General features: G+C 43.2%; 1 protein-coding gene across 5 annotated transcripts in view; it reads right to left on the bottom strand.

The window, feature by feature from the left end:
* The window catches only part of tdrd1 (tudor domain containing 1), a 190,515-nt gene that overhangs the window by 56,607 nt on the left and 107,406 nt on the right, over positions 1-26,502 (bottom strand). For all 5 annotated transcript variants that reach the window (XM_070876594.1, XM_070876597.1, XM_070876598.1 and 2 more), the window contains 3 exons: positions 25,550-25,786; positions 22,315-22,434; positions 14,753-14,866 (listed from right to left, as the gene is read on the bottom strand). In XM_070876594.1, coding sequence (XP_070732695.1) covers positions 14,753-14,866; positions 22,315-22,434; positions 25,550-25,786 — 471 coding nt within the window. The remainder of the gene's footprint in view (positions 1-14,752; positions 14,867-22,314; positions 22,435-25,549; positions 25,787-26,502) is intronic.

Below are 26,502 nucleotides of genomic sequence, written 5' to 3' on the forward strand. Positions count from 1 at the left end.
AGTTGGGCTGGTAATGAATGGGCAATGATTCGGCCCTACTTTCCACTTTTCAGCAAAAATGGGCAACCGCCTGCTTATATGGGCGATGGATGGGCGATGTGCCTCAAGTCTAGCCCCATGTACTTCCACTTTCATAACATTGCCCGCCTTAGCCCATCTGCTGCTGAAACCTTTCGTCATCTCCAGACTCGGTTATTATAATGCTATTTTGAGCGGTCTCCCATCCTCTATGTACTCTTCAGCTCATCCAAAGCGCTATTGCTCATACGCTATCCTGCACCGAGTCTTGTTCATCCATCACACCTGTAATCATTGTACTCATTTCACCCAGAAGTTGGTGTTTTCCTGTCTCTTCCTCCTCCGCCTACCCCCACTCCCCGCGCCCTGTTCCTGATTTTGACCAGTAATATAGGTTCCACTTCACTTACCAGCACCTTTTTATTTAGCGACAATATTGTCATTCCTGTGCCTCTTTTGCCCAGCATCTCAGTGGTTACTGATTGACATTAATCCATTAAACAAGTGTTCACATTTCCTGCAGTTACATGTTAGACCTGTAGGTGGCACTGAAAGAACTTTGTGTTAACGCTGTCACACTTTGCCACATAATGCCTATTTTCAGATGAGCCGACTTCCAGGTAAGTAATTTTTCAACGTTTCCACTGAACTGGGCTGGAAACAGTGTCCTGGCGAATCTAATAACTCAGGAGGTAGATAGGATTTTAAACTGATGAGGCGGGTGGGGGAGGTAGCTAGAGAGATAGTGGATGCATTGGTTTTGATCTTCCAGATTCCCTAGATTCCAGGATGGTCTTTGTGGAGTAGAAGTTAGCAAACGTACCCCACTTTCAAGAAAAGAGGGAGAAAGAAAATTGGGACCTGTAGACCAATTGACCTGACATCAGTAGTAGGGAAAATGTTAGAATCTATTATTCGGACCATGATAACAGGGCACTTAGAAAATCATATGATTGGGCAGAGTCAACACGGATTTATTAAAGGGAAATCGCGTTTGACAAATCCGTTGGAGTTTTGAGGTTGTAACAAGCAGGATATAGGAGAAGGAACCAGTGGATGTAGTGTATTTGGATTTTCAAAATGCATTTGATAAGTTCCCGCACAAGTTATTACCCCGAATCCAATGAGCACTAATTTTGTGTAATATATTAGCACATAAGAATTAGGAACAGGAGTAGGCCATCTAGCCCCTCGAGCCTGCTCCGCCATTCAATAGGATCATGGCTGATCTGGCCGTGGACTCAGCTCCACTTACCCGCCCGCTCCCCGTAACCCTTAATTCCCTTATTGGTTAAAAATCTATCTATCTGTGATTTGAATACATTCAATGAGCTAGCCTCAACTGCTTCCTTGGGCAGAGAATTCCACAGATTCACAACCCTCTGGGAGAAGAAATTCCTTCTCAACTCGGTTTTAAATTGACTCCCCAATATTTTGAGGCTGTGCCCCTTGGTTCTAGTCTCCCCAACCAGTGGAAACAACCTCTCTGCCTCCATCTTGTCTATCCCTTTCATTATTTTAAATGTTTGTACAAGATCACCCCTCATCCTTCTGAACTCCAACGAGTAAAGACCCAGTCTACTCAATCTATCATCATAAGGTAACCCCCTCATCTCCGGAGTTCAGAGCAAATAAGTTCCCACAAAGAAAAAGGTTGGTTGCCCCAAATCTAGAGTCCCCTGATGTCAAGGAGCATACAGGGTAGGTTAAGGGGAAAAAAAGGGAAACTTGTGTCAGATACGAGAGCTCAAAGCCTAGAGGAGTATAGAAAGTGTAGGGATGAAATTAAAAAGGAAATTAGGAAAGCAAAGAGAGGGCATGAAGAAATATTAGCAAGTAAAATCAAGGAAAACCTGAAGAGGTTTTATAAATACCTCTCGAGCAAGAGGATAACTAATGAAAGAGTTGGGCCTATTCGAAACCAAAAAGGTAACGTGTGTGGTTCTTAATGAATACTTTGCGTCTGTCTTCATGTGGGGTCTAGGTGACTAAAGGCATGGCTAGGGCAATGTATAAAGTCCAGAGTCAGAAATGGAGTGTTTTGGAGGAGACTAGAGAGATGGTGAGGTGCATGGCATTGAAGGGATTTAAACACCAGTATGAGAATTTTAAATTGGAGGCTTTGGCAAACCGGCAGGTGACTTTCTCCCTCTTTTCTTGAATAGCGGGGTACGTTTGCTAACTTCTACTCAACAAAGACCATCCTAGAATCTAGGGAATTCTGGAAGATCAAAACCAATGCATCCACTATCTCTGTAGCTACCTCCCCCACCCGCCTCATCAGTTTAAAACCCTATCTACCTCCTGAGTTATTAGATTTGCCAGGACACTGTTTCCAGCCCAGTTAAGTGGAAACGTTGAAAAATTACTTACCTGGAAGTCGACTCATCTGAAAATAGGCATTATGTGAAGGTGAAGCATTGTGCGACAAAGTATGATAGCGTTAACACAAAGTTCTCTCACTGCCACCTACAGGTCTAACAGGTAGCTGCAGGAAATGTGAACACTTGTTTAATGGATTAATGTCAATCAGTAACTACTTAAATGCTGGGCAAAAGAGGCACAAGAATGACAATATTGTCGCTAAATAAAAAGGTGCTGGTAAGTGGAGTGGAACCTATATTACTCGTAAAAATCAGGAACAGGGCACAGGGAGGGGGGTAGGCGGAGGAGGAAGAGACAGGAAAACACCAACTTCTGGGTGAAATGAGTACAATGATCTTGCTTTTATGTTAGCGTGCTAACCATTTTCTATGCAATGCTATAGCACCACCCTGTGGCGAATGTTATATTTGACAAAAGATTCAAGTTCACAACACATTGCGTTCGATGGCATAAGTTACACTCACAGCACCACCTATAGGTGCATTGACTATATCCTGGAGTTCAGCTTCTGAATGTGCGCAGACGTAGGTGTCGTCCGCATACTGCAGCTCAACGACAGAGGTTGGGGTGATCTTGGACCTGGCCTGGAGGCGGCATAGGTTAAACAGCTTCCCACTGGTTCTGTAGTTTAGTTCCACTCCAGCGGGGAGCTTGTTGATTGTGAGGTGGAGCATGGCGGAGAGGAAGATTGAGAAGAGGGTTGGAGCGGTGACGCAGCCCTGTTTGACCCCGGTCCGGACGTGGATTGGGTCTGTAATGAATCCATTGGTAAGGATCACGGCCTGCATGTCATCGTGAAGCAGGCGAAGGATGTTGACAAACTTTTGGGGGCATCCGAAATAGAGGACGACGCCCCATATACCCTCAGTGTTAAAGGCCTTTGTAAGATTGAAAAAGGCCATGTATAAATGCTGGCGCTGCTCCCTGCATTTTTCCTGCAGCTGTCGTGCTGCAGAGATCATGTCTGTTGTGCCCCGTAGGGGACGAAATCTGCATTGTGATTCCGGGAGGAGCTCCTCGGCCACAGGGAGAAGACGATTGAGAACTCGAGCGACAACTTTCCTCGTGGCTGATCGCAGCGAGATTCCCCGTAACATCTATTATTGATCTTGATGATTGATGATTCCCCCTTTTAAACATCTATTATTGATCTACATCCTTGATTTTTAATAATCTTTAGAAACTTTTTAAACTGGGGAAACTTTTATAACATGTTATTGATTTACATCTTAGACTTTTTAATAATTCTTAGAAACCTTTGAAATAAATTGGGAATCTTTATCAACTTTTAAAATAACTTTGGAAGTCACTTTCCTAATACCTGCCCCCCAACCAAGCCTCAGGCCATCTACCATCAATGGCGCTACTCGGCGCTGAGCTTGTGGCCAACTCTTCGCCGTAGGCAATTAGGCTTATAGAGCTGTGCCTGGTCTCCAGTTGTCTTGGACCCCCTTGCCACTGGACCAAGACCTTGTTCAGCTAAGCCCATGTGGTTGCCGGTGTGCAGTGGCCACCCCACGTTAAAAGAACTCGCGTACAGGCATCTTCCACTTAGTCAGTATGAAGTTCGGGACCTGGAACGTCAGGACCCTCATGGACAATCCCAACAGCAACAGGCCGGATTGCCGCACCGCCATCGTTGCCGGGAACTCAGGCGTTTTGACATTGACATCGCCGCCCTAAGTGAGACCCGGCGGACAGGGGAAGGCCAGTTGAAGGAACATGGTGGAGGTTCAATCATCAAGATCCACGGCGCAGTCCTGGACAACGTGAACTATTTCCCGTATCGCCGTAGCTTCCTATCAACAAAGGCAGACATTGATGCGGAGATTCAGCATCGCCTCCAGTGCGCCAGTGCAGCCTTCAACCGTCTGAGGAAAAGAGTATTTGAAGACCAGGCCCTCAAATCTACCACCAAGCTCATGGTCTACAGGGCTGTAGTAATACCTGCCCTCCTGTATGGATCGGAGGCATGGACGATGTATAGAAGGCACCTTAAGTCGCTGGAGATATATCACCAACGATGTCTCCGCAAGATCCTGCAAATTCCCTGGGAGGACAGGCGCACCAACATCAATGTCCTCAACCAGGCTAACATCCCCAGTATTAAAGCACAGACCACACTCGATCAGCTTCGCTGAATAGGCCATATAGTTCGTGTGCCAGATACGAGACTCCCTAAGCAAATGCTTTATGCGGAGCTCCTTCATGGTAAACGAGCCAAAGGAGGACAGTGGAAACGGTATAAGGAGACCCTTAAAGCCTCCCTGGTAAAGTGCGACATCATCACTGACACTTGGGAGACCCTGGCCGAAGACCGCCCGAGGTGGAGAAAGTACATCCGGGAGGGAGTTGAGCTCTTCGAGTCTCTCCCGGATGTACTTTCTCCACCTCGGGCGGTGGAGAAATGAGCATGAAGAGGACAAGCGCAGGCAGTGGAAGGGGCGCGCGGCAAACCAGCTCCACTGACCCCTTCCCTCGATGAATGTCTGTCCCACCTGTAACAGGGTCTGTGGCTCTCGTATCGGACTGTTCAGCCATCAAAGAACTCACTTTGGGAGTGGAAGCAAGTCCTCCTCGATTCCGAGGGACTGTCTATGATGATGACAGGTGCAAAACCATTAGAATATTAAGACCACTCACAATTTTATAATATACATCTAGTTTCATTAGAAGTCTCGCATAGACAAGATAACCTGCATTTATGTAGCACCTTTAACAAGGAAAATTCCCTCATTATGCTTCTGTGAAGCACTCAGACAAAAATTGACATAAATAAGCATCGGGTTTAGCATGGCCAGATTCTGAGAGAAAGCAAAGCTTCAAACTTAATGGGGTGAAATAACCAGATAGTTTAGATATAACTACTTCAGGCAGAAGGTAATGAATGAATGGAAGATTATGCCAAGAAAGAAAGACTTGCATTCATATAGCGCCTTTCACGACCACCGGACATCTCAAAGCGCTTTACAGCCACTTTTGGAGTGCAGTCACTGTTGTAAATGTGGGAAACGCGGCAGGCAACTTGCGCACAGCAAACTCTCACAAACAAACAATGTGATAATGACCAGATAATTTTTTTTTGTTATGTTGATTGAGGGATAAGTATTGGCCAGGACACCAGGGATAACTCCCCTGCTCTTCGAAATAATACCATGGGATCTTTTACGTCCACCTGAGAGAGCAGACAGGGCCTTAGTTTAACGTCTCATCCGACAGACGGTACCTTCGACAGTGCAGCACTCCCTTAGCACTGCACTGGAGTGTCAGCTTACATTTGTGCGCTCAAGTCCCTGCAGGGGGACTTGAACCCACAACCTTCCGACTCAGAGGCGAATGTGCTACTCACTGAGCCACAGCTGACTCCCAAGCGAGGTAGTAGGGGCAAATTGCATCGGAAATTCAAGAGCTGGTTGAATAAAACACCTGGTGAGAAAAAAGTATCAATAGAGGTGCATCATGGCTATAATAGGATATGGTATTTCACAGATATTGGGACCAGCCCAATGGGTCACAGTGATCTTTATCAGTCCTCTACATTGGCTCAAGTCAAACAGATTTGGAAATGGGGATTTAAAAAAAATAAAGCCTGGGCTTGGATTTGACTTTTTTGCCAAGAACTGTGACGATTAACTGAAGATACCTCCTGTAGTCTGAAGCATGTGCAGCATTTACAATCTCTGAAGTGGATCAGGAACAGACAGTGCAACAGCTAGAATATTTCTCTCCAGCTTCCACCATTCTTAGGTGTTGTTTTTCAAAATGATTTGAACAGCTAGAGGTCAAATTTCAAAAGCTTTATTCAGATAATGTTTACAGCGACCTTTAAATAAATTAAGAGGTGTGTGACAGCAATGAGGAAACAGCAATGCACTTTGTTTGAATTATAAAAAATGTCAAATTGTGTTTGTCCACTAAAGTACTTCATTTTAAATGCACAATATAGGCTAATATTCCAGTGTAGTGGTGAGTTTTGCATAATCAGAAATGCTTCGCAGGTCATCTGTGCATGTACTGTTGGACATCAAAGATCTCATAACACTATTCAAAGAAGAACAGGGATTTCTCCCCATGTCCTGACCAACATTTTTCCTTCAACTAGCAGCAAAAACCAGATGATGAACTGGTCATCCCGCTCATATTGTTGTGCATAAAATGGCTGCTACATTTGGCTGCTTAACAGTCATTGCACTTCAAAGTAATTCATTGTGAAACACTTAGAGATGTTTGAGATGCAAGGTTCTCGATAAATCTGATGACTTAAAAAGTGTTCAGTCTATGATACAAATTCCTTAATTGCTATTTATATATGCATATTAATTGTGCATACTATCTTCTTCCAGTTACTATTTCATCTGGTTACAATTGGATATTGTAGAACCGTAGAAGTTTACCGCACAGTATATGATAGATTAGGAGTACATTCTTCCTTCTATTTCTCACCAATTGTCAGCCATCCTCTTTAGAAGACACTGGCTCTTTGCTGGGGTACAGTATGCACTGACATTAGTGACTTGCACTACCTTTCCAAAGTGCCATTACACATGTGGGGGCCTTGGACCACACAGGATGCTATCCTCATCCAATATCTACATACATGCATTTTCAAAAGGAATTGCAAGTTAATGATCTGGAGTGTGAACCTTCGCTGATTTTATCTATCTTAATCAAGAGGCATTGAAGTCAATTCTCACACCCCTACCACTGGGCAGACACGCTAACTTCAACTTTACAGCTAGTTCAAAGTAGAACCATTACACAGATTTCCTAGCTTCAATAGACTATTGTGAGATTGGAGAAACCTTTTCTTTACACAATGAGTAGTGAGAATGTGGAACTCGCCGCCACATGGAATGGCTGAAACAGATAGCACTGACATATTTGAGGGGAGGTTTTGTTATGCTCATAATAAAGTAATGCAACTGAGTACTGTAGGCAATGAGTAAGTGTGACATTAGCTCCTTTATTCAGAGTGCTGGTACAGCATGGGAGGCCTGCTTACATACAATGCTCCCAAGGGATGCTGGGATCCCTTGGGACTCCAACTGCTAAGCCCTTTGGTGGTGGTATTATACGGGTTGCCTAGGGTTGCATACATAACATTACTCCCTCACAAAGTCAACAGTACACTTATTTACAAGGTGAGACGATCTGGGGCTTTTCGCTCCCTTGTCGATCGTCTCGGTACAAATGCAGGTGTGGGTGAGTTGGTTGGTTCTTCACTGGGCTGCTGGGTAGCTGGCCTTGCCGGGCTGCTGGGGATGGTGGGTTCAGTTTTGTGGTCAACCATGATATCGGTTGCCACTTGTATGTATGTTGGAGGGTCGAAGTTGGTGGTGTCCTCTTCGGGTTGCTCGTGGCTATTTGTGAATCGCAGTTTGGTTTGGTCCAAATGCTTTCTGCATGTTAGTCCGTTGGCAAGTTTGACCCGAAACACCCGACTCCCTTCTTTGGCTATGACGGTGCCAGCAAGCCATTTGGGACCATGTCCATAGTTGAGTACAAATGCAGGGTCATTGACTTCAATATCGCATGACAAGTTTGCGCGATCATAGTACATGCTTTGTTGATGCCGCCTGCCATCAACGTGATCATGGAGATCAGGGTGGACGAGAGAGAGCGCCTTGTTTTGAGCGCCCTTTTCATGAGCAGCTCGGCTGGGGGAACCCCGGTGAGCGAGTGGGGTCTGGTGCGGTAGCTGAGCAGGACTCAGGGCAGACGGGTCTGCTGGGAGCCTTCCGACACACGTTTCAAGCTTTGCTTGATGGTTTGGACTGCCCGTGCTGTCTGGCCGTTGGATGCGGGCTTGAACGGGGCAGATGTGACGTGCTTGATCCCATTGCGGGTCATGAATTCCTTGAATACAGCACTGGTGAAGCATGGCCCATTGTTGCTGACTAAGACATCGGGCAGGCCGTGCATGGCGAACATGGCTCGTAGGCTTTCAATGGTGGCAGTGGATGTACTTAGACATTATTACACATTCAATCCATTTTGAATAAGCATCCACAACAACTAACAACATTTTACCTAGAAACGGGCCAGCGAAGTCAATGTGGATCCTAGACCACGGTTTGGAGGGCCATGACCATAAACTTAGCGGTGCCTCTCTGAGTGCATTGCTTAGTTGAGAGCAAGTGTTGCATTGGCGCACGCATGATTCTAAGTCTGAGTCGATGCTGGGCCACCACACATGGGATCTGGCTATGGCTTTCATCATTACAATGCCTGGGTGGGTACTGTGTAGGTCACGTATGAACGTTTCCCTGCCTTTCATAGGCAAAACCATGCGATTACCCCACAAAAGACAGTCCCACCTGTGTAGACATTTCGTCTTTGCACCGCTGGAACGGCTTGATCTCTTCATGCATCTCTGCTGGGACGCTAGACCAGCTCCCATGGAGGACACAGATTTTTTAAAAACCAGGGACAGTAAAGAAACTTGGCTGGTCCAGGTCCTGATCTGGCAGGCCGTAACGGGTGACTTTTCATTTTCGAATACATCATCACCAAGAGCAAGTCTGCAGGCTGTGCCATTTCCACCCTGGTGGTGGGCAATGGTAGCCGACTGAGAGCATCAACGCAGTTCACTGTGCCTGGTCTATGGCGGATTACATAGTTGTATGCAGACAGCAGTGAGCACCCATCTTTGGATGCGGGCAGAGGCATTGCTCTCTGAGAATAGCAATATGAGCGGCTTATGGTCAGTTTCTAACTCAAACTTGAAACCAAACAGATACTGGTGTATTTTGTTCATACCGTAAACGCATGCCAGAGGTTCTTTTTCCAATCATGCTGTAGGTCCTTTCGGCCTTGGACAAATTCCTGGACGCATAGACGACCGGTTGCAATGTTTCCGATTCGTTAGCTTGTTGTAACACACACCCGACCCCGTATGAAGACACATCGCAAACAAGCATCATGCTTGACAAATCTTCTGGAATATTTTGAGGATGTTTCCAGTAGAGTGGACAAGGGAGAACCAGTTGATGTGGTATATTTGGACTTTCAGAAGGCTTTCGACAAGGTCCCACACAAGCGATTAATGTGCAAAGTTAAAGCACATGGGATTGGGGGTAGTGTGCTGACATGGATTGAGAACTGGTTGTCAGACAGGAAGCAAAGAGTAGGAGTAAATGGGTACTTTTCAGAATGGCAGGCAGTGACTAGTGAGGTACCGCAAGGTTCTGTGCTGGGGCCCCAGCTGTTTACACTGTACATTAATGATTTAGACGAGGGGATTAAATGTAGTATCTCCAGATTTGCGGATGACACTAAGTTGGGTGGCAGTGTGAGCTGCAAGGAGGATGCTATGAGGCTGCAGAGCGACTTGGATAGGTTAGGTGAGTGGGCAAATGCATGGCAGATGAAGTATAATGTGGATAAATGTGAGGTTATCCACTTTGGTGGTAAAAACAGAGAGACAGACTATTATCTGAATGGTGACAGATTAGGAAAAGGGAAGGTGCAACGAGACCTGGGTGTCATGGTACATCAGTCATTGAAGGTTGGCATGCAGGTACAGCAGGCGGTTAAGAAAGCAAATGGCATGTTGGCCTTCATAGCGAGGGGATTTGAGTACAGGGGCAGGGAGGTGTTGCTACAGTTGTGCAGCGCCTTGGTGAGGCCACACCTGGAGTATTGTGTACAGTTTTGGTCTCCCTACTTGAGGAAGGACATTCTTGCTATTGAGGGAGTGCAGCGAAGGTTCACCAGACTGATTCCCGGGATGGCTGGACTGGCCTATCAAGAAAGACTGGATCAACTGGGCTTGTATTCACCGGAGTTCAGATGAATGAGAGGGGATCTCATCGAAATGTTTAAAATTCTGACGGGTTTAGACAGGTTAGATGCAGGAAGAATGTTCCCAATGTTGGGGAAGTCCAGAACCAGGGGTCACAGTCCAAGGATAAGGGGTAAGCCATTTAGGACAGAGATGAGGAGAAACTTCTTCACCCAGAGAGTGGTGAACCTGTGGAATTCTCTACCACAGAAAGTTGTTGAGGCCAATTCACTAAATATATTCAAAAAGGAGTTAGATGAAGTCCTTACTACTAGGGGGATCAAGGGGTATGGCGAGAAAGCAGGAATGGGGTAGTGAAGTTGCATGTTCAGCCATGAACTCATTGAATGGCGGTGCAGGCTCGAAGGGCCGAATGGCCTACTCCTGCACCTATTTTCTATGTTTCTATGTTTACATGGGTTATACAAGACAAGCAGTTTGTTGGAACATAACAGATTTCTGGCTCTCTCAAAAGCAGCCTTGTAATTTCCCCCATACCCAGTAATCTTCCTTACGTAGCAACACATGTAGAGGTTCTAGCAAGGTACTTCACCCGGGTAGGAAATTACCGAAATAGTTGAGGAGTTCCAGGAACGACCACAGCTCCGTCATGTTCTGTGGTCTCGGCGCATTCTTGATGGCCTCTGTCTTGGCGTCTGTGGGTCTGATGCCGTCTGCCACGATTCTTCTCCCCAAGAACTCGACATCTGGCGCTAGGAAAACACACTGAGAGTTTCAACCAGAGTCCCACGCGATCCAGCCGACTTAGAACCTCTTCCAGGTTCTTCAAATGTTCGAGTGTCCCGACCTGTGACCAGTATGTCGTCCTGGAAAACCACGGTGCGCGGAACCAACTTTAGCAGGCTTTCCATGTTCCTTTGGAAAATTGTCGCGGCCGATCGAATCTAAACGGGCATCTATTGTAGATGAACAGACCTTTGTGCGTGTTGATGCAGGTGAGGCCTGTCGAAGATTCCGCCAGCTCCTGTGTCATATAGGCCGAGGTCAGGTCCAACTTGGTGAACGTCTTTCCTCCAGCCAGGGTCGCAAATAGGTCGTCTGCCTTGGGTAGCGGGTACGGGTCCTGTAGCGAAAAACAGTTAATCGTTACTTTATAGTCCCCACAAATTCTGACAGTGCCGTCACTTTTGAGAACCGGAACAATCGGACTGGCCCACTTGTTGAACTCCACCGACGCGATGATGCCTTCTCGCTGCAGCCTGTCCAGCTCAATTTCCACTTTCTCTCGCATCACATATGGCACCGCCCGTGCCTTGTGGTGGATGGGTCATGTACCGGGAACCAAGTGGATCTACATCTTTGCCCCAGAGAAACTTCCGATGATGCCTGGCTCAAACAACGACGGGAACTTGCTCAGAACCTGGGCACATGAGGCGTTGTCGACGGACGTGAGTGCCCAGATGTCTTCCCAGTTCCAGCAGATTTTTCCCAGTCAGCTTCTGCCGAACAGTGTGGGGCCATCTCCTGGTACAATCCATAGTGGGAGTTCGTTCACTGCTCCATCATCGGAGACTTTTACTGCTGCGCTGCCAATTTCAAGGATCAGCTCTTTAGTGTAAGTTGCCCGTGTGCCTTGTTGCACCGCCCGTCGAAGGCCTTTTTGCTCATGATAGACTGACTCCCGCGTCCAGTTCCATGAATACTGGAATTCCGTGCAGTTCAACTTTTAGCATGATCGGTGGACGTTTCGTGGTGAAGGTTTGTACCCCATACACTTCTGCCTCCTCGGTTCGAGTCAGAGCCTGATCCACCATGGATCGATCCTACTCTGCAACGTTGTAGTTTGCAGCTCGTCTGCACATTCGCTTGAGGTGTCCCATTGTTCTACAGCCTTTGCACACAAGCGGCATTGATGGGCTCGATGATCACCTCCACAGCGCCAACAAGGTGTTAACTGCCTCACATTAACGATTGATGGCGAACTCTGCGTCATCTGAGGTCGTGCAGCTGCCGGCATGTACGTTCTGCCATCTGCAGTCCTACCTGAAAACGATGTTACTTTGTGTACAGTACTTGCCCAAACCTCTTTATCTTGCGAAATTTGTTCGGTGTTATCGCTGGTGGACATAAATGCATGGGCTGTCGTTATAGCTTTGCTCAGATTCGGTGTTTCAACAGTCAGTAGTTTGCGAAGGATAACCTCATGGCCAATGCCAAGCACAAAAAAGTCTCTTAGCATTTGCTCAAGGAATCCATCGAATTCGCAATGTCCTGCAAGGCGCCTTAGTTCGGTGACGTAGCTCGCCACTTCCTGGCCTTCAGACCATTGACACGTGTAGAATCGATACCTTGCTATCAGAACACTTTCCTTTGGATTTAGGTGCTCCCGGACCAGCGTATACAATTCTTCATATGATTTGGTTGTTGATTTCACCGGAGCTAGAAGATTCATGAGACCATAGGTTGTTGCCCCACAGATTGTGAGGAGGATCGCCCTTTGTTTGGCAGTGTTCTCGTCCCCTTCCAGCTCATTGGCCACAAAGTTTTGGTCGAGTCACTCCACGAAGGCCTCCCAATCGTCCCCTTCTGAGAATTTCTCCAGGATATCAACAGTTCTCTGCATTTTCGCATGATTGTTAGTTATCTCGTCGCCAGTTGTTAATAACAAAATAATGCAACTGAGTACTGTAGACAATGAGTAAGTGTGACCTTAGCTCCTTTATTCAGACTCCAGAGTGTTGGTACAGCATGGGAGGCCTGCTCATATACAGTGCTCCGAAGGGAGGCAGGGATCCCTTGGGACTCCAACAGGTAAGCCCTCTGGTGGCGGTATTATACAGGTTGCCTAGGGTTGCATACATAACAGGTTTGATGCATATATGAGGGATAGGTGAATTGAGAGATATGGGGACAGGGTGGGAAGAGGTTTATGTGGAGTATAAACACTGGCATAGACCAGTTGGACCAAATGGCCTGTACAAGATAAATCCAGATTATTATTTTAAAGTAAGCCATGACTACAGTACAGGTATAAAGGCGTACAGATTCAAATTACCAGAAGGCAAATTTGGGATTAACAAAAGGAACACAAAGAATGATCAAGAAAAAAAATGGACGTCTGGATAGGGCAACTGAGGTAAAAGACCCTGTAATTATTTAACTGCTATACGCTGTGATGGGATGACTACAGGTTCTTTCAGGCCTTCTCTATCCATGCCTATTTGTGACAGAGCCACAGGCTCTCAAATATGTAAAACAGGCAGGGAAGTCTGCTTTAACTGGATACACCACTTAAATTGTGCTTTGCTAACAACTGTTGTACTACAAATATTAACACCACCTGGAAAATCTCCTCTCCTCCTTCCCAATATGACTGATCATTCTTGTTACAATTCCTCAACATTGTAAGGTACCTTATAGTTACTGCAGTTCTGCACACTAAGTAGACAAAGGAATGTTAGGTTGTTAGTTGACAAGCTGCTAAATACAAGGCCTGGATTTTGAGGTCAGCTGCCTCCAAAAATTTAGCGGGCTCTACAGCGTAGATTTCCTCATTTCCAATATTAGTTTCAATTTTGCGCCTTCTCTAGGGGATCTGTGGTGTCCAGCAACAGGGCAGGCAGCAGGCAGTCTAATCAACCAATCAGACAGCAAAGCAGAAAGTAAAAAACCAGGAAACATAAATCATTTAAATCATTGTACGGAAAGCAAAATAAAGATTGGGACATACATATGGGCTTAAGGGAGAAGTGTAAATATGAGAACAAAAAATTTTATTAAAATCTGCAATTTTTAAATGTTCTAAGGTAATGAGACTCCATACTTTTAAAATTAGTTTTTCAGGGTCAGAGAGGTTGTTCAGCAGTAATTATGACTTAGTATGCCATTAAAAACTCAGTTACATTAGATTCAACAAGGCTTAAATTTACCATTGCTCCTTACAGAGAGAACAGTGTGTAAAGTTCACGACAAATCAGTGATTTCTAAATGATTCCATCTGCAAAGACTGCAATTATGCACCCGTGGAAGAGCAGGGTATCACTGACAGTAACTTCCGGATTTCCGCATTTAATGCGCATGTCAGAAGTTATTTGCACAGTAATAACGGCGAACGCCAACAGCCTCTTTGTTGCAGCTTCATTTGCATGCACCTTGTGAAGCTGTACGAGGCCATGGATTTCTTCATGACCACCAACACTAATGTTATTCTATACTCGGCATATCATGATGCAATATGTATAACCTCCCACACCACGGCAAGGAAAACATATTTCTGTGGAGTACTCCATTGGCAAGGGAGTGGCAAACTCATGAGTAGTCTGTTTCGTAGTTTACTAATTTAACCACCTGGTTAGCTCAAGGTAGACCAGAAAACCAAAAATGAATATTTTATTACTGCACCGTCGCACACTTTGTTTAATGATGTCATAATCATGGCTTTTGATTTCTACCCCATATTTCAACCAATGTTCAAAAAGATAAGTTGAGATATTAAAGGCAAAATGTAGAACAACCTATGCGCATCATAGAATTTATGAAAAAACTTAGAAAACGAGTTCGAGATCATTTTGAATGATATTAATTTAACAAATCTGTGTAGATTACCTGCAAGTCTTGCACAACAAGCATCACCAACCTCAGGCCTGAATATGGAACTCTCTGGTTGAGCTCGACAATGCTCAGCCAATTCTGTATTCAGCAGGTACAATTTCTTCAAATCTGCAAAGGGGAAAAAATACTTCAATTAAATGCTTTAACAAATGATAAATTTCAACACTTAACAGAATTTTAAATAAAAAGTATTAGGTGAATTTTGTCACCAAATTGAGTGGTTCTGGAAATAGAACATTTTCCCACTCAAGATTAACTCCCAGGTCGGGTATAGAATGCAAATGATAAGGTATTAGTAACATATATTTTTTAAACCATACCTGCTTGCTTCTGCCATCAGATTTGCTACTTAGTGCCAAATTATGGGTAGTGGGCCTGTGAAAACAATAAACTGCCTTATCTCAGTTCTCCAAAACTCATATGTGCGTGTGTGTGTGTGCAGGGGCAGGAAAGAGAGAAAGAGAAGCCAAATTGAAAAGACATGCGCTTTGGTCACAATAGTATGGACTAGATTTGAAATGGAATGGTGAATCAAGATGAAATAGTGAACCTATAGAATCTTAGGAAGACCATAGTTAGTGTGCAGTTTTGGGTTCCACACCATAGAAAGGACAGAGAGCAGGAGAAAAAATTTAACACAGAGAGTTGTACTGGAGTTAGAGATTGATGCAGAGATCATCGTCAACATTGTAAGAGAGCAGTTTGGCCAAAATTAGTGCTCTTGCAAGACTAAAATGTATTACTAGAATAAGCCAAGATCAAAAGCAGTTCTGTATTGTTCTTAAAATTATTAACATGTGGTTGCAATTTTCTGATTTTGTTCCACTGTATTTAATCTGCTGCAGAGAACGTTGGTTTACAACTGTTTCCCATTTCAGGGCAACACTTGCTAGAATGTTTACTAACTCAGCAGAAAACTTTAAGCTGTGAACAATTAAACACTACCAATGTGACACTTATTCACAATTGTTTTCTTTGAAGGTTATTTATCGTGTTACACTCCAATTCCATTAAAGTATTTGGTTTTTAAACTCAAAACTCCATTATAGCACTCAATATTTACAATTTCCTATTTTAATCCATACAATTTGCTTTCTGTGCTGTACCATATGTTTTTCCTCCCTTGAGTTAAATTGGCACTACTTGTGTTATTGAAATCATTGGAAAGTTGGATTTGCTGTGTGGAAATCCTCTCAAATGGTCAAATTTGACATCCTTAAATAATCCTGAGCATAACGTAAAGGAAAGTTCGGTACAATTTAAATTTTCTCTACTGACATCACAAAAGGACATCCTCATGGAACAGGTTTCCCCAGGACCAATTAATTTGGCTTAAGTTATATCACCACAATTCAACTGGATGACTTTTTTCTAAACTGAGCTGGGAAGGACTCTTGATTGTACAGCTATAGCGCAACCCAAAGTTGTGATCAAACTGTACCATTCTCTGGTTAGACTGAACATTAAGTACAGCGTCTAGTTCTGGTTTCTGAGAAATGAGATAAACATTCAAGTGCTGGAGTTAATATAGAAAAAAACCACAAGGCGGATCCTTAGTGTCAGGATTACCCTATTAAGAAAGGCTCGACAGTCTGGATTTGTTTCAGCCTGGAAAAAGGGTATTTGATCTTAGAGGTATACAATTTAATATATGGCATGGGAAAGTTACTTCAGATAACCACTACTGGAATATGGGAACACAGGTACAAATTAGTAAGAGGTAATTTTAACACTGATATTAGGAGGTCCTTCATGCAGAGATGGAGCAACACATGGAATGGGCTACGAGGCCAAGTGGTAGATGGGCTATTCTCATTTGTTAGTATCTTCTGAATGGCCTTCCTCCTCTCTATCTCCCCCCGCCACCCCACTCCCTTCCGTAAGTATCTTCTGATCATAGCACCTAGCAAAGATACATTTTATGACACAACTCAAGTACATTTACTTTGCAAAAATGTCAAGTTGTGATATCCAACAGAAGCAGCCTTCATAGTAATATTGGGTTTAAAATCCACAACCTAGATACACAAGTGCTTTATGCTGGGAACACTTATACTCGTTAACTTTACCAGGTTATTTAGCTAGAAAAATAAAAAATGTAACAATTTTTTCCCCCATTTGTTCATCTATTTTTATTCTTCTAAATATCGTTGAGAAAAATCTGCAAGCTCAAGAATAAATTCTACCACAGTAAATTAAAGGAAATAGCCTCCAGGATTATGGAGCAGATAAGTCTAAATCACAATTTGAGTTAATAGGGGAAAAAACTTTCATTTCCCTCAACATATTTAATGAACTGAAAAGATAGAGATACACACTCAAATAAACCCATAAAAATGTAACTAAATATTTCAACAACAGTAAGTGAAGTCCTGTGGACAGGAAATGCATACATACACAAGATTTTGAATAAGCTATATAGGCCGCATTGTGAGCCCCAATGGACTAAAGTTAATTTTAAAATAAGCAACGAGTGAATTGATAATTGAATGCAACAACTGGCATCGTAGCAAAGCAAAAATTTGATAAAGCAGTGGGCACCAGTGAATTAATAAAGCGAGCGCGCACCAGACATGTGCACATCAATATATTCATAGAGGCACCAAAATATCAATAAATACAGCAGCAGGGACATTAGAAAATGCGTAAATTAATGCAGCAACAGATTCAGCAGTGAATTAGTAAATTACTGAATGGTAGGCACACCAGGGTATAAATAAATTAAATATCGCAGCAGGATATCTTTGCCATTCTGGCTGTCGTACATGCACAGATCATAGTGCAGAAACAACCACATGTACAGATTGAGAACTTTCCCACATACCCACAAGCGGTGGCGCACTAATTTTGTGTGCGTGGGCAGAAAAGGTGATATGTCGACTGCCAAACACCCTCTCTGGCACTAAAGATGTACTGTTAAAAGTATGGGGTCTTATTCCTTCAGATTTTAATATTTGTTGGAGATTTGAAAAAAAATTAACATTTTTAAAAAACTTTTTCTTTGCCTTTTATCTCGCTTAATCCGATCTTTCTTCCCCTCTATTTCGCTTTCTGCACATGATTTTACATTAAATTAAATATTCTAATGTAGATGTCCTGGTTTAGACTGCATGTCTCAGTCAGGATTCTTCAATCTGATTGGTTGCGGAGACATGTTGCTTTCCCTTCTCACACAGATCCTAGATCCCCTGTAGAGTGCGTGTCATGCTGAAACGATCTCTAAATACCGTAAGTTGTCGCTCAAAGGCCCATGAAAAGTTTGTAGGCAGCCATTCCTTTGCTGCTGACCATACAATCTGGGCCAATGTGTTAATTCAGGCCGAGCTGGCGCAAACAGGCCTTCACAAATCAATCATTCATTCAGTGTACAATTCCTGTGAATTAACTGTATATTTTCCTGGTAAAATAAAGTAATTAAAAATGCCCAGGATAAGTGAGCTTAGGGAAGTGCAGCACAGACTTGGGATTAAATAAATTATTTTCTTCCCAGACGAGAATCCATAAATTATTAGTTTCTATCAAAAATAAATATATTCCCACAAAGGGAATTATCAGACATATTTTTTTTACACTACCCATAAGCATTCATAAAAATGGTATTTTCAATGCATTTTAGGATTGTTATTTTGCTGCTACTTTACACAGAAAAAGTTATTTATCTATGCATTTAAAGTTTTTTTCTTCTTTCTTTTTCACCGCAAGTGGAGGAAAAAAACATTACATAGTTGATAATAATCAGAAGTTTGAAAAATACCGTGGATCTTTGGAGTGAGCAGCCAGGCTCCCATGAAAACATACTCTGGGGGTTGCAATTTGGAACTGTAACAGCTCTATTTAATGTTTGGAAGACTGAAAGGTTAGTATAACGTGAAGTATGGATAGTTGAGATAAGCAGTCATTACTCAGCCACAGAAAGCAAGAGTGACAATAAAAATTATGTGCAGATACAATACTATATATACACATTTAATATATACGCCCTCCTGTAAGGCTCAGAGATGTGGACCATATACAGTAGACATCTCAAATCGCTGGAGAAATACCACCAACAATGTCTCCGCAAGGTCCTGCAAATCCACTGGGAGGACAGACGTACCAATGTTAATGTCCTCAATCAGGTCAACATCCCCAGCATCGAAGCACTGACCACACTCGGCCAACTCTGTTGGGCGGGTCACATTGTTCGCATGTCTGACACAAGACTCCCAAAGCAAACGCTCTACTTGGAACTCCTACACGGCAAGCGAGCCCAAGGTGGGCAGAGGAAACGTTCCAAGGACACCCTCAAAGCCTCCTTGATAAAATGCAACATCCCCACCGACACCAAGGAGTCCCTGGCCAAAGACCGCCCTAAGTGGAGGAAGTGCAACCAGGAGGGCGCTGAGCACCTCGAGTCTCATCGCCGAGAGCATGCAGAAACCAAGCGCAGGCAGCAGAAGGAGCGTGCGGCACCCATCATTTCCTTCAACAACTGCCTGTCCCACCTGTGACAGAGACTGTAATTCCCGTATTGGACTGTTCAGTCACCCAAGAACTCACTTTTAGAGTGGAAGCAAGTCTTCCTCGATTTCAAGGGACTGCCTATGATGATGGATAATATACTTCTGGATCTCCCAGGGTGTTGCTTATGAAGGGTCAAGTAGCTACAATGTTTTATAAACGTGGATGTATTGTAGCACTAACAGCGAAAGGATGAGTTATGAAAGAAGGGATGTTAGGTTTGTATTGGGAGTGGTTAGGAGGATGGGGAAAATGAGTGCTGATAGGGGGGTTCTGAGTTGTTTCAGGAGAATAATGAATAGGTAAGAAGAGGTAGTGAGTAACTGAGATTAGTCAGTACAGGTGCAACTTCCTGAATTCCGAAATCCGGAATTGTCTGAAAACCGGACATTTCGGCGAGGTCTGAAATCCAGCAAAACTCAAAATCCGGTACGGATTCGGTCCGCAGCGAGGTCTGAAATCTGGCAAAACCCGAGCCACAGCATGGATTCAGTCTGCAACAAGGTCCGAAATCCGGCATGGATTCGGTCCCGAGGATTCCGAATTTCAGACTATTGATTTTCTTGTCTGAAATCCGTAAAAACCCAAAAACTGGCACGGACTCTGTCCCGAGGATTCCGGATTTCAGACGTTGTACCTGTACTACTGATTATCAGTATTGAAGGGGAATTAGTCAGAGGTTATTCAGCAATAATTCTGACTTAGTACACCATTAAAAACTCAGTTACACCTCATTCACCAAGGCATCATTTGTCAATGGTTTTTACAGCACGAATAGTGTGTAAAAAGCTGATGTTCACATCAATTCACTGATTCTGTGTTGATTGCATTTGCAAAGACTGCAACAGCACACCCTGTGTAGGAGCAGGGTATCACTGATAGCAACTTCCGGATTTCCACATTTGCCTACGCATGTGCGAACACCAGAAGTTGTCGTCAGTTTTACACAGTACTGACCGGCCAACATCAACAGTTTTGCTTACATTACAACCCCAAATTCTGGCCAAGGTGTCAGGTTCTACATGCATACTGACGACACCCAGCTCTACCCCCCCACTGCCTTCGTTGTCTGATTCCTTGTCAGACATTCAGTCCTATTTGAGCCACAACTTACTCCAATTAAACATTGGACAAGAGAAACGATCAGTTTTGACACTTGCCACAAACTCCGTACCTTCATCACTGTTTCCATCCCCCTCTCTAGCAACTGTCCTAGGTTGAAGCAGACTGTTGGCAATTTTAGCGTCCTATTTGGCCCAGAGCTAAGCTACCGACCATAATCCTCTCCATCACAATGGCCTTTGTAAAATCACCAGTCTCTGCCTCTGCCCATCTGCTGCTGAAACCCTCATTCATGCATTTATTACCTACAGACTCAACTATTCCAATCCTCTCCATCCCAACTTACCAATCCTCCACCCTCCATCAACTGCAGTGGATTCAAAATTCTTTTGCCCGGTTCCTAACTCACACCACGTCTCACTCATCCATCAGCCCTGCGCTCAAACCTCCAATTTCAAATTCTCAAATCCCATCATCCCTCCATATTCTAACTTCTTCCAGCTCTACAGCACCACTCCCACTGCCCCACCACTGGTAGTCACGCCTTCAGCCGTACAGACCTCAAGCTCTAGCTTTCCCACCCTAAATCTCTCCTTTAAGACCCTCCTTAAAACCTATTTCTTTAACCAAGCTTTTAGTCCCCCATCCCAATATTTCTTCCTTTGGTTTGGTGTCAATTTCGAACTGATTACATTCCCTTGAAAAGCCTATGGATGGTTTCCTACGTTAAAATCTCCTCACCTCAGGAAAAATGTACTCGACTTAGAGGGAGTGCAACAAAGGTTCACTAGACTGATTCCTGGGATGACGGGATTGTCCTGTGAGGAGAGATTGAGTAGATCGAGGTTTATATTCCCTAGAGTTTAGAAGTATGAGAGGTGATCTCATCTAAACATATAAAATTCTTAAGGGGCTTGAGTCCAGAGCTAGGGGGTCACAGTCTGAGACTAAGAGTTGACCATTTAGGACTGAGATGAGGAGAAATTTCTTCACTCAAAGGGTTGTGAATCTTTGGAATGTTTTAACTCAGAGGGCTGTGGTTGCTCAGTAAGTGAGGATATTCAAGACAGAGATCAATAGATTTCTGAATACGAAGGGAACCAAGGGATATGGGGATAATATGGGAAAGTGAAGTTGAGATAGATCAACAACCATGATCTTCTTGAATGGCAGAGCAGGCTCGAAGGGCCAAGTGGCCTACTCCTGTTTCCATTTTTTATGTTCTTATTAAAGGCGCTATACAAATGCAAGTTGCTGTTGAACATCCAACCTGTGAGAGTGGACAGAGGCCTAGCTCAGGCACTGGCAACCGTATTGTGAATTCTGCCAGGTACTGAACACCCAGACACAAATTTGCAGGGCATCAGAGCAGAAGATTCACAACAGAGTCCAACACTTTTCCATAAAGTGAACAGTCATCATGCTGTTGGTTCAAGAGCAGACTACCTGGTGGGTGATTTGAAATAGTGAAGTGAGAGGAAACTATTTACAGCTGCAGGGAGCTAATATGCCATGTTGACTTTTCTGAAGCCCATATGCTCAGAACTCTGGCTTTTTTGAAAATGGGTTTATCAGCAGCAATAAAATTTAACACAAAGTGGGAGATGGCAGTGGCTGTTTGCCCAATCTAAATTGCTACTAAAATCTTTGATCCTATTATTTTGATGTTAAAAACTTTAAAGCATGTCACATAACTGTAATACTGCTAAACTGATTTGTTGGAAACAATACTTTATTTTAGTGATTAATTTGTATATGATCACTTGTTAATTCCAAGAAATGTGATTCAAACATAACTTCACAAAGTAGATGATTTAAGAGATTTAAAAATGTAACCTAATACAATTTTTTTTGCTTATGGAGAGGGTGGGGGGGCTTGGATGGGTGAAGCTTTAAAGTTAAAATACTCCCTCCTAACAGGACTTCGCATTTAATAAATATGTAGCACATTATAAAAATGTCAGCAGTCTCACATCTGTAATATGTTTTCTTACCTGGAATCCCAATAATGTGAACATAGAAGATGTCAGGATTTATTATTTCTTTCACCTTAATGGGTACAACACTGTTCAAAGGCAGCTCTACGGTTTTCCACAGCTTTGCATACACATTTCCTTGGAAAACCAAAATATTTAAACAAAGAAATTGGCAAGTGAGCTAAAACGAATGATCAGTACATTATAGAATATTTTCACATCAGACTCAACTTTTGAAACAATAAATTCTAAAGGCTACAATTGAATTAAAAATGACTGTGAAATCTCAAACAGCATTACTTAAGTGCATTCTTCTCCTGGATCACTTGAGTATTAAGTGTCTTGCATTACATTTAAAAAGACTTGCATTTTTATAGTAGTTACTGTTGTAATTTAACAATCATGGCAGCCAATTTGTGCACAGCAAACTCCCAAAAACAGCAATGTGATAATGCGTAGATAATCTGTTTTAGTGATGGGTGTTTGAGGGATAAATATTATCCAGGACACCGGAGAGAATTTCCCTGTTCTTTTGAACAGTGCCATGGGATTTTATGTCCACCTAAGAGGGCAGACGGGGCCTCGATTTAACGTCTCATGCAAAAGAGTGCAGCACTCCCTCATCACTGGAGTGTCAGCCTAGATTTTTGTGCTCAAGTCTCTGGAGTGGGACTTGAACCCATAACCTTCTGAGGATAGACTGGCGAATGATACTTAAAGGATTGACAGTAGATAGGCAATAGCAGACATTTAAAGATCACATGGATGAACTACAATTGTACATCCCTGTCTGGCGTAAAAAAAAACAGGGAAGGTGGCTCAACCGTGGCTAACAAGGGAAATTAGGGATAGTGTTAAATCCAAGGAAGAGACATATAAATTGCCCAGAAAAAACAACAAACCTGAGAACTGGAAGAAATTTAGAATTCAGCAGAGGAGGACTAAGGCATTAGTTAGGAGAGGGAAAATAGAATATGAGAGTAAGCTTTCAGGGAACAAAAAACTGACTGCAATAGCTTCTATAGATATGTGAAAAGAAAAAAATTAGTGAAGACTAATGTAGGTCCCTTGCAGTCAGAATCAGGTGAATTCATAATGGGGAACAAGGAAATGGCAGACCAACTGAACTACTTTGGCTCGGTCTTCACTAAGAAAGACACGAATAACCTCCCGAAAATACTAGGGGACCGAGACTCTAGCGAGAAGGGGGAACTGAGGGAAATCCTTATTAGTCAGGAAATTGTGTTAGGGAAATTGATGGGATTGAAGGCCGATAAATCCCCAGAGCCTGATAGTCTGCACCGCAGAGATCTTAAGGAAGTATTCCTAGAAATAGTAGATGCATGGTGGTCATTTTCCAACATTCCATGGACTCTGGATCAGTTCCTATGGATTGGAGAGTAGCTAATGTAATCCCACTTTTTTTTAAAAAAGGGAGAGAAAACAGGGAATTATAGACCGGTTAGCCTGACATCGGTAGTGGGGAAAATGCTGGAATCAATTATTAAAGATCTAATAGCAGCGCATTTGGAAAGCAGTGACAGGATCGGTCCAAGTCAGCATGGATTTATGAAAGGGAAATCATGCTTGACAAATCTTCTAGTTTACATCCTCAAAAAATTCTAGTAGAGTGGATAAGGGAGAACCAGTGGATGTGTTGTATTTGGACTTTCAAAAGGCTTTTGACAAGGTCCCACACAAGAGATTAGTGTGCAAAATTAAGGCACATGGTATTGGGGGTAATGTATTGATGTGGATAGAGAACTGGTTGGCAGACAGGAAGCAAAATGAGTGTGAATAAACAGGTCCTTTTCAGAATGGCAGGCAGTGACCAGTGACCGCAAGGTTCAGTGCTGGGACCCCAGCTATTTACAATATATATTAATGATTTAGACGAAGGAATTGAATGTAATATTTCCACGTTTGCAGATGACACTAAGTTGGGTGGCAGTATGAGCTGTGAGGAGGATGCTAAGAGGCTGCAGAGTGACAAGGACAGTTTAGGTGAGTGGGCAAATGCATGGCAGATGCAGTATAATGTGGATAAATGTGAGGTTATCCACTTTGGTGGCAAAAACAGGAAGGCAGATTATCTGAATGGTGACAGATTCGTAAAACGAGACCTGGGTGTCATGGTACATCAGTCATTGAAAGTAGGCATGCAAGTACAGCAGGCAATGAAGAAAGCAAATGGCATGTTGGCCTTCATAGCAGGAAGGTCTTGCTGCAGTTGTACAGGGCCTTGGTGAGACGGTGCCTTGAGTATTGTATGCAGTTTTGGTCTCCTAATCTGAGGAAGGACATTCTTGCTATTGAAGGAGTGCAGCGAAGGTTCACCAGACTGATTCCCAGGATGGCAGGACTGACATTATGAAGAAGGACTGGATCGACTAGGCTTATATTCACTGGAATTCAAAAGAATGAGCGGGGATCTCATAGAAGCATATAAAATTCTGACGGGATTGGACAGGTTAGATGCAGGAAGAATGTTCCCGATGTTGGGGAAGTCCAGAACCAGGGGTCACAGTCTAAGGATAAGGGATAAGCCATATAGGACTGAGATGAGGAGAAACTTTTTCACGCAGAGAATTGTGAACCTATGGAATTCTCTACCACAGAAAGTTGTTGAGTCCAGTTCGTTGGATATATTCAAAAAGGAGTTAGATCCCTTACGGCTAAAGGGATCAGCGGGTATGGAGAGAAGGCAGGAGTGGGGTACTGAAGTTGCATGATCAGCCATGATCATATTGAATAGTGGTGCAGGCTCGAAGGGCTGAATGGCCTGCTCCTGCACCTATTTTCTATGTTTCTATGTGAGTGTGCTACCAATGAGCAACGGCTGATATATATTAAAGAATAAGTTGGGACTTGCAGTACAGCTGTGAGACAGATTTCACAGCAACAAAGCATGCACAAATATGCCCACATTGATTTGAAAAACATGATTTGCAACTATAGTTTTTTGATTGCAGGGTATTCTCACCAGCTACTAGACACGTGCTGACACAAGAACATATGGGTCTGGAGCAAAATAAATTATGTGGACCCTTTTTGCTTACCTATTCCTTCAACTTGTCTGATTAAGAAATGCCAAATATTTCTTAATATTTTGTTTGATGCAGTCTGAACGGTGCAAGAATGACAGAAATTTGCAAGTGTAAGGAGAAGTGTGTGTGTCAAATAATATATACACCAAAATCAAAAAGATGAAAACCTGCAACAACTTTTAGACATATGTCAAAATATGTCTTACTTGCCACACTGCTTTCCACGGTGGGAATTATTTGTTCTTCCACCATTTTAACAGCCAATCCTGCTGAAATTAACTGTTCATTGATATTCAGAATTGGATCATCAGTTTCAAAGAGTTCCACAATTAGGAGGTTCTCTTTCTTCTCTACAGTCCTGGATTTCAGACACTTATTCATCACCAGGTTTTTCATCCTTACTATTGCATCCAGAGACCAGCTATCAAATACGGGTTTCACACCTATGGAAACAGATAATAAAAATTTAATATTTCTAACAAAATACACTAGTGTGTCATGTTGACATCGGTTTGAGCATGTAACTGCCCATAGAGTAAGTTCCTAATCCCAGTTAAAGTGGTAAAAGGAGAATCCAATGGGAGGTCAGGCGCTTCCCTTTAGAGAAGAAAGGAATGTCAGGCTACAATATTATTGCAGATCATTGTACAGCAGCATTGGCAAAACCCCAGAAAATATTCCCATTGCTGATACATGAGCACCTCCAAATTGGAAATTAGGCTCATCTAAAAATGTCAACTTAAAGATAGTCATCAGAAAGTCTTATAGTTGCAAGGGGACAAATGAAATGGAAGGTCTTCACAGGAGGCAAAATGAATTATAAAATAAATGTCAGGGAGATTAACAATTTTTTCCACATTATATATATTGGGAGAGACATTAGCTGATGCTGAAAATAGGTCGATTTCCCCATTCTTACTTGAAGAGTTACGCCCGATTTTTGGGGACTCAATTACGCCCCAAAAAAACTGTGTTGTAAGTTTCCCCGTTGGATCTCTTCATTTTGGCGTGGTCTAACCCGAGGGTGGGTGGAGCCTTGATCTGCGTGAAAAAGATCGGGCTGCCATGGTAACCAAGAACACAAAGCGAGCTGAGGCTGCAAAGTGAAAGCATACAGCCAGCTCCCAACACATTATAAAAGAATTGAAAAACACATAGC

The sequence above is a fragment of the Pristiophorus japonicus genome, chromosome 3, assembly GCF_044704955.1.
Source record: "Pristiophorus japonicus isolate sPriJap1 chromosome 3, sPriJap1.hap1, whole genome shotgun sequence".
Classification (NCBI taxonomy): domain Eukaryota; kingdom Metazoa; phylum Chordata; class Chondrichthyes; family Pristiophoridae; genus Pristiophorus; species Pristiophorus japonicus.